This window comes from Aotus nancymaae, unplaced genomic scaffold, assembly GCF_030222135.1.
Source record: "Aotus nancymaae isolate 86718 unplaced genomic scaffold, 86718_ANA_hifiasm-v0.15.2.pri h1tg000029l, whole genome shotgun sequence".
Taxonomy (NCBI): Eukaryota; Metazoa; Chordata; class Mammalia; order Primates; family Aotidae; genus Aotus; species Aotus nancymaae.
The window spans coordinates 71,189,196-71,208,715 of NW_026988442.1; the positions used below are offsets into that span (position 1 = coordinate 71,189,196).

General features: G+C 34.3%; 1 protein-coding gene across 1 annotated transcript in view; it reads left to right on the forward strand.

The window, feature by feature from the left end:
- The window catches only part of LRP1B (LDL receptor related protein 1B), a 1,560,879-nt gene that overhangs the window by 1,015,620 nt on the left and 525,739 nt on the right, over positions 1 to 19,520 (forward strand). Inside the window, exon 33 of the mRNA XM_064382912.1 lies at positions 2,426 to 2,575. Coding sequence (XP_064238982.1) covers positions 2,426 to 2,575 — 150 coding nt within the window. The remainder of the gene's footprint in view (positions 1 to 2,425; positions 2,576 to 19,520) is intronic.

Genomic DNA, 19,520 nt, shown 5'->3' on the forward strand with positions numbered 1-19,520 from the left:
TTCCTCACTTGTTATAGTATCTGAGTATAAGTAGTACCTTTAAAAATTCAGTTGGGAAGATAACTAAACTTCCCTGGCCTAACCCTTTGAAAACAAGCTATAGTTTCATAATAGAATTAACTAAATAGTCTATCCATTTATTTGATGGATAGACTTTTATTAATTTTATTACTTTATTTTATTAATTTTTAATTAACAAAATTAATAAATTTTATTAATTACAATTTATTTTAATTAATTTTCTTCTCTGTTCTAATCATCATGATAGACAGTGAACATAATAAGCTGACTATGACAAAGCCTCTTTTCTTTAGGCACAGTCCAGAAACAAAGAAATTGAATAATAGACTCTGGTGAACTCAGATCCAAATAAAAGACAAAATTCTTGCCTCTGTGAAGCCCCCTCTTCACTAAATTACTTGATATTGTGTTTTGCATTGATTTAGGAGATTTTCTTTTATCTGTTTAAACTTCCCATATACCCGCTAGCTTCTTCCCATGTTTTAAATGTAAACTTTATATGATAGAATCACATGCATATGGAATAGTAAACCATCCTAAGTATATGGCTTAATGAATGTGGATTAAATGAACTTTTCTGTATAACCAGCACCCAGATTAAGAAACAGAATTTAATTAGAAGCACAATAGCCTTGTGGCCAGTCATTACCTCACATTCCATACCTGTGATGACTCTGAGCATAAACTAGCTTTACCTTATTCTTTCCAAAAATAGAATTTAACACTTATAAAAGAAAAAAAAAAAAATAGAACTAAGCAACGTGGCTCACACCTGTAGTTCCAGCAGTTCAGGAGGCTGAAGTGGGAAGATCACTTGAACCCAGGATTTCAAAGCTATGGTGAGCTATAATTGTTCCAGTCTGGGCAACAGAGTGAAACCTCAACTCTCAGAAAAAGAGAGGGTCTAATCCATAGAGATAGCTCTTAAGTGCCTATAATGATTCCAATTCTTTGTTCTGGGAATCCCTGTAGTTGAGAATTATTAGGCTATATTTGACATTCTCTCAGTGCTCTTGAATCTGTGAGTCTCTTCAATCATCTGCTCTTCCTTCCTCTCATCTTTTTTTTTCTTTTAAGGGAAGAATTTATTTGTGATTTGTTCACTTTATTTTCTGAGACAGAGCCCAGGAACAGCTGGTTGCATTGTGTGCCAGAGTGTATGTCCACATGTGCTTTTCCATGAGTAGTTATGGATCACAGAAGGCCAACATGGCTCCACAGAGTTATTGTTAAAATGTGGATACTAATGCTGTTGAGCATGCCAGTAGTTAAGTAGATGTGTGCCAAGTACTTTTAGCAAACAAAAAATACCTGCCCTGAGACCTCTGAAAATGATGGTCACCACTATAATATGTAAAGTTGCCCATAAAATACAATAAAGTGCAGCCTTACCCCCAGGGACACACTGTGCTATGTCGAGATTAGGGTCTTAAGCCATTGGCTTGATTCATTCCTTGCCAAATGGTTTATCTCCCCCATATCAGCCTCCAAATGAGCTCAATTTAATTCTGTGCTTTGGTAAAATTATTATTTGCTGAAAATCTTCCATTTTTGGATTTACTTGAAGAGGGATGAAATCACCAATTTAAATCTGTAACTGCCTAAATAAATTTTATGGAAAATAGATGAGTAATTATAAATTTCATCAGTTAAATTGGTATCCCAAATGAATCATTACACATTAAAACTTTCTGAGGCAAAGTGGCATAATGAATAGGGCAGGCACTCAATTTGGAAACAGAAACTTTCTAAAAATATCTGGAATGTCCACTAACTAGCTATGAACACAGATTTCTTATCTACTGTAGGTACTATTTTTTGTCTCTGTGAAATGGAGCTGCCATTTCTCTCAGTGGCACAAGATTTTGTTGGTAATTTGTAGAAATAACTGCTAAATGCCTACAAAAGTATAATGTTTCTCTGTCAGTTAAAATGGCATATGTTGGCTGGGTGCCATGGTGCATGCCTGTAATCCCAGCACTTTGGAAGGTCAAGGTGACAGGATCCCTTGGACCCAGGAGTTCAAGACCAGCCTGAGCGACATAAGGAGGCCCAGTCTATTAAAAAATTAATATATAAATTAGCTGGGCATAGCGGTGCATATTTGTAATCCTAGCTATTCAGGAGACTAAGACGAGAGGATTGCTTGAGCCCAGGAGTCTGAAGCTTCAGTGAGCTATGATTGCACCACTGTACTCCAGTCTAAATGACAAAGTGAGACCCTGTCTCTAAAAAAAAACAAACCGAAAACAGCATATGTGTTTTCCTATTAGCCAGATCTTATTTGTAAAGACAAAAATCTGAGCTTTTGACTTATTTTTTTCCCTTCAAATCCAGTGGTTCTAGGTGAATATTACAATTTAAGTGGCTATCATTATGTTTAAGTTGTAAAATTTAATTACAGGTCTATCAATAGACTACGTGGAAAACAAGCTTTATTGGATCAGTTCGGGGAATGGAACCATAAATAGATGCAACCTGGATGGTGGTAATTTAGAAGTAATCGAGTCAATGAAAGAAGAATTAACAAAAGCTACAGCCCTAACCATCATGGGTAAGTGAAATGATTCTATAGCTTGGTTGATTTGTATTGATTGGGGATTGATTTATTATGACCCATTACAAGCTTAGGAAAGTTACTGCTCCATTAACACCAGAACAACATTCAAATTGCATACCTCTATGAGGTTTTCTTCTCTCTTCTTTTCCTCTTTAGCAAACAGACTTACAAGATTATCCAGATCAGAAACTTAGTGTTAGCCAAACTAACTTTACTGTTACTGATTCTTGGCTTACTATGACTTGTATTATTTTATGATTGTTATTTTCTGTGTTTTACTGCAGTCCTGGAAACTTTAAGGGCCTTGTGCATTTGTCACAATAAAGTCAATCTTGGCTTATTGCCATTGAATAAAGAATAGCTTGATCCATAGATAGAATTCAAGAGACAGGGCTACAGGGTCCATTTGACCAATGATTGAAATACTTTCCCGTTGAGTAATTCTTTCCAGTATTTTGGAGTGAGTAATTTTACTTATTTGAGTCTTATTTCCATTCCTTTGATTCAATCTTCTGGGGAAAAAAAGGGTGCCAGGTACGTAAAATGATTAGGAAGCTGAAAGGGAGGTATGGCTTCCATGGAGCAAATAATTAACCTCTACTATATTGATATTGGAAGCTGATTTTTGAAATGTAAGTTTCAGTTTAAAAAGATATTTTGAATTTTTCAAAAGATGTTTAAAGTGGATAGCATAAAGAAGAACTCTTTGGTGATGATGGCTGAGTTTTGATTTAGTGAATGCCTGGCTCTAAGCTGAAGTTCATGGTAGATGAGGGGTGTGAGGATTGGCTAATCCAAGTAGAATTTCAGTAATTGCATTTGCTTACAGGATGATAATCAGAAAACTATTTAATATTTGTAATTCTGAATATTGTGATGTAGTCAAAATAAAAAGTTATACAATTTATGAAAAGCCCATTTGAATATGTTTTTAATTTATACCTTTAAATTTTATATTCTACAATATTTTAGCCCTTTTACTGTTTCTCAGGCTTGTGAGGTGTTTTTTGTTGTTGTTTCGTTTTTTTCATTTTATTATTTTTTTTGGTAACGAATGTTCATGAGTATATATCAATAAGTAAACAGTTGTTTATTGAGAGATTTGGAAATTTATTTTCTAGGGAACAATATGTTTTTTTCATCTTTGATTTTCAATTAAATAACAAATATCCAGATAAAGTCAATAAGGTTTAAATATTGCAAATTATTATTTAAGAATGAGTCTTTCTCTCTCTTGTGAAGGAAAGAGAGAAAAGGAGTGTTTCAACAAATGTTAAGTGTTAAGATGATCTCTATTTCAATTTTTATTATAGGGAAATACAGACATTAAAGTATCTGTCTATATCACAAAGTTGTGAGAATCACTTGAAGTTGTACATGAGTGTACTTTTTAAAAAGTAGAGTTCTGTGGAAATGTAAAAGTTGGCATCTGATGCCCAATTAATTAGGTCCTTAAAGCACTCTTTATGTTTCCCTGTAGCAGTAGCGGCCACGGGAAACAGAGCTCTTGAACACTGAATGGGGAAGGAAAGAGTTTATTATTATTATTATTATCATTATTACGGCTGGGAGCCGGGCGATGGTTCCAAATTACCCAGCTCCTCCAACAAAGGAAGGCTCCGCCTTTATATAGGCTTGCACTCTAGATATTACACGCGAAATAATCTTAGGTTTACGGCCTTAGAAATCACGAGTGAAAGGGCTTCGGATTTACAGCAAAAGTTTCTGGGTTTACAGCTCTAGAAATCACATATGAAAGGGCTTTGGGTTTGCAGTTTTAGGAATCACATGTGAAAAGGTTCTGATGTTCGGATGGAGGTTTGATCTTGTTTTAAGTAAAAACAGTGTCATCTGGAGAATTTCCCCAATACCAAGCCTGCCATCTACAGGAAGGGGATTCAGGAGGTGCCAGTTGGCCAGCCTTATCTTCTATTGAAATGAAGTGTGGAAGTCAAGGGGGAGGTAATTCCAGATGCCTGGATCTCCTTCCTCATCCCTAGTTGGGGATTTACAGATATGTGATAGAGTACTTCATCAGATGTTTAGTGGATTTTGTTTGCTTCAGCTTATTCTTAAATTGCTGTCCTTCTGCTATACCTTTTATTTATATTTTTTTCTAAATTAGTTTTAGAACAGTTTTTTAAAATAGTTTTTCTTCTGATGAGGAATTTAAATGTGTAAAAGAGAAATCATCTTGTTTTTAAGTCTCCAATTTTCTTTCTAGTCTTTGGGCAATTTCTGTGCTGTTTATATTGCATTATATTGACATTCTTTTCATTTTATTTATCCAGAAGTTATATATACATATATATATATATATATATATATATATATAAAGGGTTGTACTTGACAAACAGGTTATTTTAGAGTAGGAATTTATTGACAATTGTTTTATAAAGCCTATATGATATTTCTTAAAAAAGATTATATTCCTTAGTATTGGAAAATTAACAGTAATACTTTGTCTTATGGGTCTTTGTACATACTTTAAATCACTTGAGTAAAAACAAGCAGAATTTAAATTTTGAAAGTAGTTGAATAAGCTGCAACAATCTCTAAATCGTAACCCACATTATGTTTTTCAAAAACTTAATTCCACTGTACTTTATGAAACCCAAACTAGAAAACAGTGTAACCACGAAACCCAGTAAATTAGAGGAAAGTTGTTGAAAATCTTGCATAATATTTCAAGGAAAGTCAGTGACTTTTGAGGGAAAGCAGTGTAATAAAATTGTAGCCTTGTAGAACTATTTAAGGCTTTGTAAAGGTTTATACCTGTTAATATTGCTGCTGACTCTGTTCTGAGTAGGAAATGAATACTAAACTTACAGAGCTCAATGCTGTAAATACAGTATCAAAAAATGGAGCAGATAGTCTATCTTAGCAAAAAGTAAAGTCTGTTAGGTTTGTTCACTGATAAATGGAAGAAGGAGAAAGTTTTAGTGAGATCATAATGATCATATTGTGTCAATGCTGTGAATCTGATATGGCATCAGTTTTGCAGAGGAACCCTACCTTGCATAAATTCAAATTCTCTTAACAAGTTAATTGCTGTGTATGTATAACCCTTTTTGCCACTATAATTTGAATAGCCCTGAAACATAAAGAATAAATATTCAAAAGAAAAAAAAAAAACCTTTTAATGCCTCTACCGGCAATACATTAACTGGACATCTAGCAGTTTGGAGATTTAAAATTTAAAGGATATCAATAAAGAGAATCAGGAGAGGAATCTCTACAGCATTTTCTGGCTTGGCTCTAAACTTACTCTTCTCCTCAAGCTTCTCCTGCTTTCAAAACCTCCACCCTTTGTCTTTGAGAAAAAGAATGTGATGACTTGCTTGCTGCTGAGACTGAATACTACAGTCATATAAAAAAAAGCAATGAAAAAGTAAAACACAGGGACCTCACTAATATTCAGGATATTACTGAAGGCTACAGTTAACAAGTGTTTAAAAAGAAATTTGTCTACAATGATCCTGAAATTACACATCCAGTCATTGTGCTATGAAGTGACTAGTATATACAAGTGTATGACAGTTCCCCAGAGAGGCTACGCAGGTGCTGAATGATAAGTAACTGGAAGTTTGTGTTTCACTAAAATTGGTAGTTTATCCTAAAGCTGAGTTTAAAAAAATCTCTTTGAACACTTTTCACAAGTTCTTAAGCTCCAAGGATTATAAAATTGGAACCACTCAAGGTTCTTAGCTTTATTTAGACTAGTACCCAGATTAAAATAAGGCAATTATTTGATGACTCAGTCAAAACCTCTAAACCAGATATGTTTCATAAACACTGCATTATTTCCCCTTTTAATAAGTAGAGCTTAGCTTTCTTTCCTTTGAATGTGGGTAGCGACTCATTTTTAATGAAGAGTATAAGGCAGAAGTGATGATATGTGGCTTTGGTGACAAATTCATAAAATGCATGAGCTTCTTTGCCCTCTCTTGGATCACTGTCCTTGGGCAAAGCCAGCTGACATGTTATGAAGATATCCAAGCAGCCCAATGGAGAAGAACACATGGGAAGAAAGGCAGATCTCCAGCCAGAAGTCATGTAAACTAGTTGTCTTGAAAGCTGAACCTCTAGCCCCAGTCAAGATTTTAGCATGAGCCAACAGCTGTAAAGTAACCTCAAGAGAGACTCCAAACCAGAGCCACCCACATAGCTGCTCCCAGATTCTAGAGCCGTAGAAACCTTGTGAGACAATAAATGTTTATTGTTTTATGATGCTAAGTTTTGTGGTAACTTTTTGCACTGCTCTAGATACTTATTCATACGTTGCTTTATCCACAGGGCAGTCATTTATTTATGAATGGACTTAGAAATTCTAATCTTAAAAGAGTTAGGCAGGTTATGAATGAGTAGAGTATGTCAGGAGAGATAAAACCAAATAGCTCCAACATAAGTGGTAAGTAGGATCTGAGTCTAGGCTGCAATATCTGAACTTACTTGGGAGTAACAGGAATTATGATGCAGTGGGAAGAATGAAGGTCCCACTTGTGGTAGAACACCCCTCAGCTGCACTTATTTTTGTGATAAGGAATATTAACCATTTGTGCCATATCTTTTATTTTTGAAGAGAAGGAAGAAATACAGATGTTTATTTAAAATCTCACAATTTTTAATTACTAGCAATAATCTTTTGAAAAACTCTTTTAGAAAAATACCATGCAGACTAACATACTGTATAGGCTAGCTATGAAGGCTAACACTATACAAGCCAAGCACAGTACAAAAAACAACAACAAAAATCACTACAATAACTTTCTATTGTTACTCAGCACAGGGGACACCAGTTGTCACCTCTGGTTTGGTCATCATTTATACTGATAACATTGAGTTGCTGAGAGAAAAGGATGGAGTTAAGGCAGCCAACACCCAACTGTACCCCTAGAGGGTACTTTAGTAGAAAAAAAAAGTCACCTGACAGAGCTGGTATAATATACAGAGGAGAATAGGCCCCTTTTGTAGAGAACAGGATACAGGACTTTCCACAAAGGTTTTCTGGTGGCGTTTGAACAGACCTTGTATTCTGCCTGAGGTAAATACAGATTAAGAACATACTAATGTCAGGTCTAACTCTTATTTGAATTAAACTCCTGACAAAGCAATGTAACTAGTTGTTGTAGAACTTGCACTCCTATCAGCAATAAATATCAATTGCCATTCGTTCTTTCGTTCTTTCAGCAAGCATTTATCAGTGCCCATTATGTGCCAGCTGCTGATATACATGAGGGAAAGAATCCCAGCTTGCATAGTAACATGGAAGACAGACCATAAAGAAGATAAATCAATAAAATGTGTAGTATGATAGGTGAATGTTAAGGGAAAAAATAGCAGATCAAGGAAAAGAAATAAGGAAGTGTATGGGGTGAAATCTGAGAATGAGTAGCCAAGAGTTTACCAAGACAGTAACTTCTGCATAAGGATCTGAAGAGCTAGTGAGAGAAGATTGAAGGACTGCTATGTGAACTAAAAACTACTTAACATTTTGTTAATTTTACAGTTTTATGTTATTTTTAATGTATTTTGCTTTTATGAAAAATATAAAACATAATTACATTAAATTACATCCTCCCAGGTGATAAGGATAGTTTTCCAAGTTAGAAATTCTTTAAGTTTGTCGTGGTTCAAATAGCGTATTGTCTGTGTTTCTCCTGTTCTCCGAGGAGCTCACTTGGTCAGATTTGATTTACACTTTGGGTACAATGACTGTTTGATGAGAACTATTAACATCTTTCAAGTTGCTAGATAAAAGCTGACTAACCTATAACTCTAAGCATAAAATTCTTCTCCATTTTTGTTTTATTTTATTTTTAAGACAGAGTCTTTGTCGCCCAGGCTGGAATCAGTGACGTGATCTCAGCCTACTGCAACCTCCGCCTCCCAGGTTCAAAAGATTCTCATGCCTCAGCCTCTGGAGTAGCTGGGATTGCAGGCACACGCCACCACATCCGGTTAATTTTTGTATTTTTAGTAGAGATGAGGTTTTACCATGTAGTCTAGGCTGATCTTGAACTCCTGACCTCACTTGATCTACCCACCTCAGCCTCCCATCTTCTCCATTTTTAAAGATGATCTTGTCAGTTTTCCTAACTGTCAGAGCTGGCAAATACAAAAACTTCTGCTTTCCAATATACAGTAATAACTAGTTGCTCTAAAATTATATCTATAACCTTTTCTCTTAGATATTTTTTCTGAGTATTTTGCAAATAATTTTCATGGAATTTTCTTTTATAAAAATACTTTTGTTTTATGAGATAATACTGTAAAACATGTTCTTACATGATTTTTTTTTTTTTTTTTGAGACGGAGTTTCGCTCTTGTTACCCAGGCTGGAGTGCAATGGCACGATCTCGGCTCACCGCAACCTCCGCCTCCTGGGTTCAGGCAATTCTCCTGTCTCAGCCTCCTAAGTAGCTGGGATTACAGGCACGTGCCACCATGCCCAGCTAATTTTTTGTATTTTTAGTAGAGACGGGGTTTCACCTTGTTGACCAGGATGTTCTCGATCTCTTGACCTCGTGATCCACCCGCCTCGGCCTCACAAAGTGCTGGGATTACAGGCGTGATCCACCGCGCCCGGCCCTCCTACATGATTTTAAATGATTTGTGCTATAAAATAGTATATAATCAGCTATGTAATATGTTACTACTGATTATCTAGTATTCAGTTATAGGGATTGTTTTTATTTACCTTTTCCTCACAACTTTTGACATTTTCCTGGTGACTAGTGCCTGCAGGAGACAGTGAGGCCAACTCAAGTTAATCAAATCACTGTTCAGTTTTTAGTGCCTTTATGAGAAGAAGGAGTTTAAAACTAGTGACTAAAATGAGACTTTGTGAGTTCTTTATGGATTTTATTTACTATACTATTTTTTTTTCCTTTCTGCATATGCAGTTTGAGAGCAGATTGCATATATTGTATTTTACTGAAGAGAAAGTTAAAAAAATCAATTCATGGAGATAAGAGAAAATACATGTATACAACAAATATTTTCACAGAAATAGTCTTATTGGTAGTTGAAGAAAATTAAGACAGAATTTGGGAATAGAAGGATGATAGCTTATCTGTATTTTGTACTTTTGGAGTGGGGCATAGAAAAGCTGGTGTAAATGGATCATAGCTTTAAAATAGAACTGAGGGTATGGATATTTAAGCAAACCTGAACTCAGTATGTCTAAATAGACATACCGTGTGTATTTGGTGGTCAGCATATCATTTATTCACAGGTGTTTTTGATATTGTTTATTACAATGAGTCATGTAGTAATTTGTCAATGTCAAGAGTTTGAGTCCTGGGTCCTATAAGGGGTATGAGTTTGAATTTACGCTCCACTCTCACTCACACCTATGAGTTATTTATTCATTATTCTGTGCTACTCTACTATATGCACAGTGGCTCTCATTTATATTTCATTCTGTATATACTTTTTGCTGTTGTTTTATGGTGCTAAATTATGTTTGGAAATTGCATTTACCATGATATTTGTAGGTAAGGATTCCAAAATTATCATGACATATTCTATTTGAGTGTCGAGTTGTAGGCATATATATTTTTATTTATATGTCTTACCTTGGGCTGCTATAGCAAATTACCATAGGCTGAGTGACTTAAAAAACAACATAAATTTATTTCTCACAGTTCTGAAGGCTGGAAGTCTGAGATCAGGGTGCCAGTGTGGTTGGATTCTAGTGAAGGCCCATTTCCAGATTACAGATTGTTTCTTTTTTGTATCTTCTCATGGCAGCAAGTGAGAGAGAGAGAGAGAGAGAGAGGGAGAGAGAAATAGAAAGAGAAAGAGCGCTCTTCTGTTAAGGGCTTTGCTCCCATGACCAAATTATCTTCTAAAGATCTCACTCTTTAATTCCATCAAATTGGGGATTAAGATTTCAATGTATGAGGCCAGGGACCATGTCTCACGCCTGTAATCCCAGCACTTTGGGAGGCCAAGGCAGGCAGATCTCGACGTCAGGAGTTCAAGACCAGCCTGACCAACATAGTGAAACTTGTCTCTACTAAAAATACAAAAATTAGCCCAGTGTGGTGGTGTACAACTGTAATCCCAGCTATTCAGAAGCCTGAGGCAGGAGAATAGCTTGAACCTGGGGGCATGGAGGTTGCAGAGAACTGTGATCGTGACATTGCACTCCAGCCTGGGCAACAGAGTGAGACTCCATCTCAGTAAAAATATTCAGTCTATTATATGTGTGTATGAGTACGTATGTATGCACATATGTACTCATACACACATATGTACACAAGCACATATATAATCCCTATCTATCCATTATGTATATCCTATATATACATCTCCTTATCTATTTCTCTATATGTTGGCACAAAAGTAATTGCAGTTTTGCCATTAAAGCAATAGCAAAGTTTTAACCTTGCATGATTTTTATCACTAATGTGTTGATCCATCCATTATTAGTAATCAAACTATTAGTTTTAAATAAAATAGGAAATAGTTTAAATAAATGAGTATATTGGTTGAAGCAATACAAAAGAGCATAAAAATTACAAATAAAACTAAAGTTAATTTGTGACGTTATGCTAATCAGAGTTCATTTTAATCTGTTTTCTAAGTTACGCAAAAATATTTCAACTTTTAGTTAAGAATTTGGTGGGAGTTTACAACATAGAACTGCTTATAGAATTTGTCTTAGAATAGGTTAGTGCTTCCTGTAAGTATCTAAGTAGCTATATCCCACATCCATCAAATCTTAGAATCACTTGCAATTAGGTAACCTCACTATGAACTAAAAGAAACTGAGTCACAGGTAAAGGCAAAAAAAAAAAAAAAAAAAAGCCTTTAATTACATGATCTTCATAAATATTTAAACTCTCTCTGCTGAATTTTTCTATTTATCTCAATTTAAATATATTATACTATTGATCTGTTTCAAGTCACAATTTTCCAGGAATGGCCTTAGTAAGTAAACATTAAAAAGAGATTGAATTTTGGCTACTGTGGGGATCAGTCAAAAAAGGTATGTTCTATGCATATTTGCAGATGCATGTCACAGACAGTCCAGTAATGAGTAAAAAGTTGGCACTGTTGATTTGATTATGCAAATAACATTTATTTTCAATCAGTGTTAACAAAATAAGTTCATCATTTGTCTTTTAGTGAGCCCTTAAATGGCCTTTAGCAAAAAGGACATTTGTTCATACTGTCTACGGGCTCTCCTCACAAACTTGAAGCTATGGAGATTCAAGGCACATGGATAGTTTACCCATGGGAAAGTCAAGGCTGTCAGATTAAAATACTTCCAGACACCACCTGCATGTCAGAGAATGTCATGTTCATTTGCTCAAGCATGAATCTAGTGTTCGTATTGTTGGGGATTAAAGGTTTCAAATGTTCCCTCTAGACGTTGTATGACAAAGCGTTTACAATTGTTTAACCTCTCCACTAACTGAAAAAATGTGAGTTACAGTTAATGGCAAAAAAATTAGTCTTTACCTACAGTAAATCTTAAGCTTTCTCAGCTTAATTTTCAATGATAAACTTTTAAAATTTATATTTATTTCTTCTCAGCATAATATTACTTGGTATAATAAATAATTTTGGAACTTTGAAGGTAAAAATCTGAGTGCTTAATTTGCACCCTCTTAATGAATTTCTTAAGATATACTTAATATGATATATTTAATAAATAATGATAGAAAAAATAAAAAAATACATATAATAAAAAACCTAGTAAAATTGGCATGTAGAAATCATCAACAGCCTTTTTTCTACTCTACTTCTTAAGGTAAGTTATTATGGTTAGTTTGTCATGGAATCTATGGAACATTATAAATGATGGCAAATGACAGGTTCTGGGTTTGATGCATTTAATCTTATTATCCTCAAACTGAACACTTGCAGATTTACACTGAAATCTGGTTTGAAAGGAGTCTATATGCTGTCTTATTGTAACAAGATGGGGAGCCTGATAATTTGAAAATTCCTTACCTCTATAGCTCACCTTAAGGAGTCTCTTCTGTTTTCTACAATGCAAGTCAGCTTTACATGTTGTCAAGTGCAGATTTTTATTTCAAAGCTTCCTAAATCTCTCTCTTCCCCTGAATGTGAAAAACAGCTGAAACTTAAAGTTTCAAAGGAAACTTTGCTTTTCAGAAGACCCTTCCTCCTTCCCTTCCTATCTGTTCTTTTCTCTTTTACCCACCGTCTCTGCCCTAGGCTCTCCATTGCTTTTCTCTTCTTTATTTCTTCCTTCTTCCATCTTCCTTTTCTTTTCTTTTTTCTTTTCTTTTCTTTCTTCCTTTCTTTTTCTTTCTTTTCTCTCTCTTTTTTCATTCTCTTTCTTTTTTCCTTTCTTTCTTTCTTTCTTTCTCTCTTTCTTTCTTTCTTTCTTTTTGGGGGAGGATGGTGGTGGTTTATTTCTTTATGAGAGAAAACAAACTTTCAATTTCTCTATTCTTAGTTTCTGAAAGATAATTTGAGTCAATCAGATACTGAAATGTCCTTTACTTCTACAATTTGTAAACTATGATCTATAGAAACATAGAAATGTTATAGGAATGCCCAGAATAACACAATCAATGCAGCTCTGTGTTTATTGTTGATATTTTGAGGACTGGGGGTTACTGTGGTGGGTTTTGCATTATGTTTTGTCTAAAATGAAAGTTCCCATAGGACCAATACTGACCACATTTAGTCAGGGCTTAAGTATTATGAAGGCTAGAAGAGAGTTGTAAGATAATGTGATGTGGTTAGAAATGCTGATAAATGGGGAAAACAGATTGATACATACAAGACTGACACATGCAAATCATTGTATAAATATGCAAATCAGACTTCCAAATGCCTTCAGAGGAGGACTTCACAAGGAATGTAGGATTAAAATTGGCCCTGGATGAAGGCTAGAATGGGAAGAGACCTAGAGGAGACACAGTGGTATTTGTAAGCTTGTGAATGTAAGAGTCAGGGATAGTCTCCTATAAGAACAACTTGACTAGATTGAATCTACTTAACTAAGAAGTAACATATGTACCTCTCTTTCCACTCTGCTAAAAAAGTGACTAGTTGAAAATAGCACCTTTGAGGGCTTTTTGAAATAGTCTTGAATTTATAAGATTGGCTCTGGTCAATGCCTCCCTTTTTTAAATAACAAATAAAATGTAATGTCCTAACGGTAATAAAATGAGAAAAAACAGCAAAGTAATTTAAAATTAAAAAAAATCAATTCAATTTACAAATGCTTTGGGCACACTGTATCTGAAGAAATAGCTGATTTTTCTCATATAAACCATCACTAGAAATGAAATAGCTAAAAATGCAGACTAATACAGGTGTGCTGTGCTGGCAGCTCTAAAATAACAAGTGAAATTGATGTTGATGGCTTGATTTTTCTGAAGTGGTGAACAATTTTTGGTAACATTTTGGACGATATAAAGAACAATTATATTCATGGGAAATTTAGTATTTCTTAAAACCATGTAGAAAATGCTTTGTCTTTAGACATAAAATGAGTTACATATTGGGTTCAGATACTTGTAAACAAGATTTTTCATCAACATAAATGTCCACTGTGGTATTCAGCAGTCACATAGGAAATAGGACAATTTTCATTTTCAGTGCTTTGTAAGATATTTACCATTCTTGACTCCTTGCCCACTAAATGTCAGTAATAGTCTCTAGTGATTCTGATAGCCAAACATGACCCTACAGATTTCTTTGATTCCTCCAAGAGAATGGAAACCCTCCATTGGCAATCACTGAAAAATTGCTCGCTGAATAGAATGAAATTGAATTCTCACTTCTAAAGTGGCTCCTCTCCTGATGATCTTTTTTCTGTGGTGGTTCTATAGTTTCTCCCAGGCATTTGCCTTAAGCTCAGAGGCAAATGGGGCCAGTTTTTTTTTTTTTTTTTTTTTTTTTTTCTCCTTGATCTCCAAATGTATTTGTATTGGTAACTTTCTTTTTGTATTTGATAAGCCTGTCTTTCTTTCTGTTTTATTACTGTTGTTGTTTGTTTTCCTTTCACAGTCTGGTTAGAAACTTCTTGTCTGAGCTACTGCCTGCTATCTTCCTCTCATTATCTGTATCTTCAATCTCAAAACTTTCAAAATCTGCTATATTAGGGACCTGCTGTGACATTACCTACTTAACCAGTTTCACAGACTGAAATAAATGAGCGTTACTCAGAAATGCTCATTTTGTCTCATTTTCATTTACTAAATCTTGTTTATCACAGCATTATTAGTTCCACCTTATAGATAAAGAAATTTAGGGTGAATAAGATTTGTTAAAACCAAAGTATTATTAACATTATTAGTCCCACATTATAGACCAAAAAAAATTAGTAAGGTCTGTGAAAACCCTGTCCTGTAAGATGAAAGCTCTGGGATTGTGACTGAAGTCAAGTGCTGTTTTACCATGAGGAAGAGCCTTGCTCCCGTAACTCCTCCTCTCATTTTGTTCTCTATCCCTGCTACAGTCATGTGCACTATGGGTGGGTAAACTGTTCCTTCTTTTTCTAATTATGCCCTACTTACTTCTCTTTGCCTTGTTGTTCCTTGAGTGCATTTCCTGTCCATCAGCTACCCTAATGGGTGAAACACCATCCACTATTCAAGACTATCTCTGCTTACCTCAGTGTGATTGGCAATCTTTCTCTTCTCTGAATTCATTCGTATTTTCCTAACGCAGTGGAGTAAGTTGGCTCCTAAAACAATCATGTATGAACATATCTCACTTCTTCATAATTTGGGATGACATTTTATTCATATATGTTTCACTCATAACACACAGCAAGTCACTTTATATTTAGTGCATTTCAATAATAATAGTAAAATATATGAAGAAATAGAATAATGACTACACATGCAAACATCTGCCACTGTGACCAAAATGTATTTCCAGCACAAGCAGACAAATGTTTATGTAAAATGACCATGGCCATAAATATATTGTAGAATTTAAGTATTTATTGAAGCACATATTAAAATAAAAAGTTAAGATATTAGGATTTAAATTGAAATGGGGAGAAAATGAATAAAGCGAAAGATGTGTAAAATATAGTCAATCATTTCTGGCACATATTACATGTACATATGTATACAGAAATGCCAGGAAAGAAAGAATATATTGGATTGTGTCTGTTTTCAGAGAAAGCTTAATGGAAGAAAAACAAAAAAAATGTAAACTCACACCAAAAGTAAAAGAGTTCCAAAAAAAACACAAACTTTAGAGAGTATTGGGTCCTTAAAGGTAGTTTCACAACCAGGCTTAACAATCTATTCTCTTTAATAGTAATAATGGTTAGTCTAAATTAAAAAAAAAAATTCTAATGTTTAATTTACAAATCTTTACTCATGTAATTCTCACAGCAATCCCCTAAGAGAGGTACCCCAACACTGCTTATTCTAGAAATCTCAGCTGAGGCTCAGCTAGCCTAAATTAACTGCTCAGTATTACATAGTTAATAAATAGTGTAGCAAGCTTTTTAATCCATGTTTAGGTTTGAAAGCCTGTGCTTTTTCTAGGAATCTGTCCTATAGATATACTAACGTATATATGCAAACATTGTCCTTTGCAATGGTTTTTGTAATTTCACAAGTCTGTGGAAAAATCTACATCTTCATTACAAAGGACTAGCCAAATGAATCATGGAATATCTGTAACAGTGAACTATTACACAGGAATTAAAAATAAGCTTGTATTAGACAGCTTGGGCTGCCATAACAAAGTACCATAAACTGGGTAGATTAAACAATAGAAATTTTTTTTTTTAGAGTTCTGGAGACTGGAAAGTCCAACGTCAAGGTGCAAGTAAATTTGATTCCTGATGAGGGCTCTCTTCCTGCTTTGTAACCTTCTTGATGTATTCTTACGTGGTAGAGACAAAAGGAAAGCAAGCAATCTGGTGTCTCTACTAATCCCATTATGAGGGCCTCATCCTCATGACCTCATCTAAAACTAATTACCTACCAAAGGCCCCATCTCCTTAGGGCTTCAACATGTGAATAGGAATGGGAAGGTGGACATAATTCAGTTCATAGCAGATATAAAACTGTATATTAATTTGCATTATTTTTAAATAATACATTTTAATTGAAAATATGTTTGAAAAGCCTTATAGATTGCTCCAACTTTTATCATATGTATGTGTTTATTTAAAAAATAAATTTTTATATATGTAAATATATATCCTTTAACCACTGTGATGCACTATTTATATTAGTAACTATTATTTACAGAGCACCTACTTTGTTCTGGGTAACTTACACACATTAGTGCTAATAGGCACAGTAACCAGGTGATGGAGATAATATGACTGTAGTATTACTTCTGAAAACTCGATTGATCATGGTCAAAGCTGGGTCTCTAACATAAGTAGTGACTATTATGAGCCAGTCACTATTTAGGTTCTACGAAAATAGCAGAGCATAAAACAGGTAACAATTCCCTTTCCTTAGGGATCTTATATTGCCATTGGGGGAAAATAGCATATAAGCAAATAAACAAATAAGTTTATCAGATGGTAAAAGATACTAATGGAGGAAATTCAAGTAGGGCATATGATTAGGGAGTGCAGAGTTGGGGTAGAAGGAAGGAGTCCGAAAAATTAGAATTTAAAGTAGAGAAGATATAGCATTTCTCACTGAGACATGACAGTTGAGCAAAAATCTGAAGGAAATCTGGAATGAGTCATTCAGGTACCTGAGGGAAGAACACATAAGGAAGGGAAAACAGGAAATGCAAATTGACTATTTGACCATATTTTTAAAGACCTTTTGCTTTTAGAAAGAGAGAGGCTTTTTTTTTTCGTTTTATAGTGCCTTAGTCATAGAACTTATTTCCCTCTCTACAGAACTTTTATTCTAGTTAAAAAATAGCTGAGGTTTTATGTGACTTCAATGCTGTCATTAAAGTATTATACTGAAATAGATTATATAGTTAATTTATGCATATATTTACAGTGAGAGAACAATAGTAATCTATAAAACATTACTTCTTGTGAGCTTGTATCTTTCATGTGTATAAAATTATTAATGATGAAGGAATTAGTTCAGCTTCATGTGTTTTGCTTTATTTCCAATTTACTATACCCAATGTTACTATTAATGATTATGCATTTTAATAAGAGAAGCTTCTAGTAAATATTATTTCAAGCTGTTATAGTTAATGTTTATAGAAATAATATACTATAAGCCAGTCATATGAAAAAAATAGTTATAGTTACTTAGAACAAACTCAACTTTGAATAAGTTTGTTTTAATTTCAAATGTTCTAAAATTAAAACTTGAATTATTTATATGCTTGTGGAATTATATTAGCCGTCAAAATTATCTAGATGTAGAGAAATTGGAACTTACTTTCTTTAAAAGAAGATTGGATTTTGGAGGGAAGAATTATCTCTAGACATCAGTTTTCTGAGATCATGTATTTATGAAATATTACTCAGTAGAAACCATTCGAGGAATATGGTCTATAATGCTTGAGAACAGTTCTCTTAATTAAATTTTTAAAACAAGAAAAATAATCCCAGCTGCTGCCTGTCTCAGGGATTGAAACATTAATTTTCTTAGATAAATGAATGATTATTAGTATAATTATATTAGGTACTCATATAAATATTATAATATTTATACCTGACTTTTGTGAGAATTTCTACTTAAGATAATACAAATAGGTTGGTTCCAGGTCTTTGCTATTGTAAACTGTGCTGCAATGAACATTTGTGTGCATGTGTTCTTATAGTAGAATGATTTATAATCCTTTGGATATATACCCAGTAATGGGATTGCTGGGTCAAGGAACCAACCTAAATGCCCATCAGTGACAGACTGGACAGGGAAAATGTGGCACATATACACCATGGAATATTATGCAGCCATCAAAAACGATGAGTTCGTGTCCTTTGTAGGGACATGGATGAACCTGGAAACCATCATTCTCAGCGAACTGACACAAGAGCACAAAATCAAGCACCACATGTTCTCACTCATAGGCTGGTGTTGAACAATGAGAACACAAGGACACAGGGAGGGGAGCACTACACACTGGGGTCTGTTGGGGGAAATAGGGGAGGGGACAGTGGGGGGTGGGGAGCTGGGGAGAGATATCATGGGGAGAAATGCCAGATATAGGTGAAGGGGAGGAAGGCAGCACATCACACTGCCACGTGTGTACCTATGTAACAATCTTGCATGTTCTTCATATGTACCCCAAAACCTAAAATACAATTTAAAAAAAAGAAAAAAAAGAGATAAAAAAATAATGAGCACAACAAATAACATATTATTTTAAAAGATTTAAATAGTATTTTATTTACTTAAATATTATGTTTACAAGCACTTTTCAGTGAAAGATGTAGTGATTTCATTGTTACACTTGTATTGTACTTTCGTCTGTAATTTGATAAATACAATCTAGGTTATTTTAAATGCACTATAATTATGCTATATATTTTACGTGATTCTTCTTTCAAATCGTACTTTTCAAAAGAGATAAGTTACTTTGCAGTGCACATTGAGCAATGTCTCTTAGTTCAAGGAACTTCAAATACATCTACCTAAATTTTCTAAGCCATCAGTCTTCTAATTGCCATAGCACTATTCATTAAAGTAACAGCAATATATGAAGTATATCCAGGCAATTTGCCCAGCACTAAGTACAGTACATAGTTGTCTTCTCTAAGTACTCAAACCACCATTAATGAAAAGTAATTGCCCATCAAAATTTACATTAAAAGTACTATGAGAAATCTCCAAAGGACTTTATGTGATACTCGTCCAGCAATTTTTGGCACCTTAAAATTCTATGTTCCAACAGATTGCTCTTCTTACTGCTAATTACTTAGCAAAATGGATAAATACAACAATCTCAAAGTATATCATAGCATTATTTTTATAACTGGATTATAATTGGTGATAAGAAAATGGTATTATTAACATAAATGGAATAATTAAGCCAT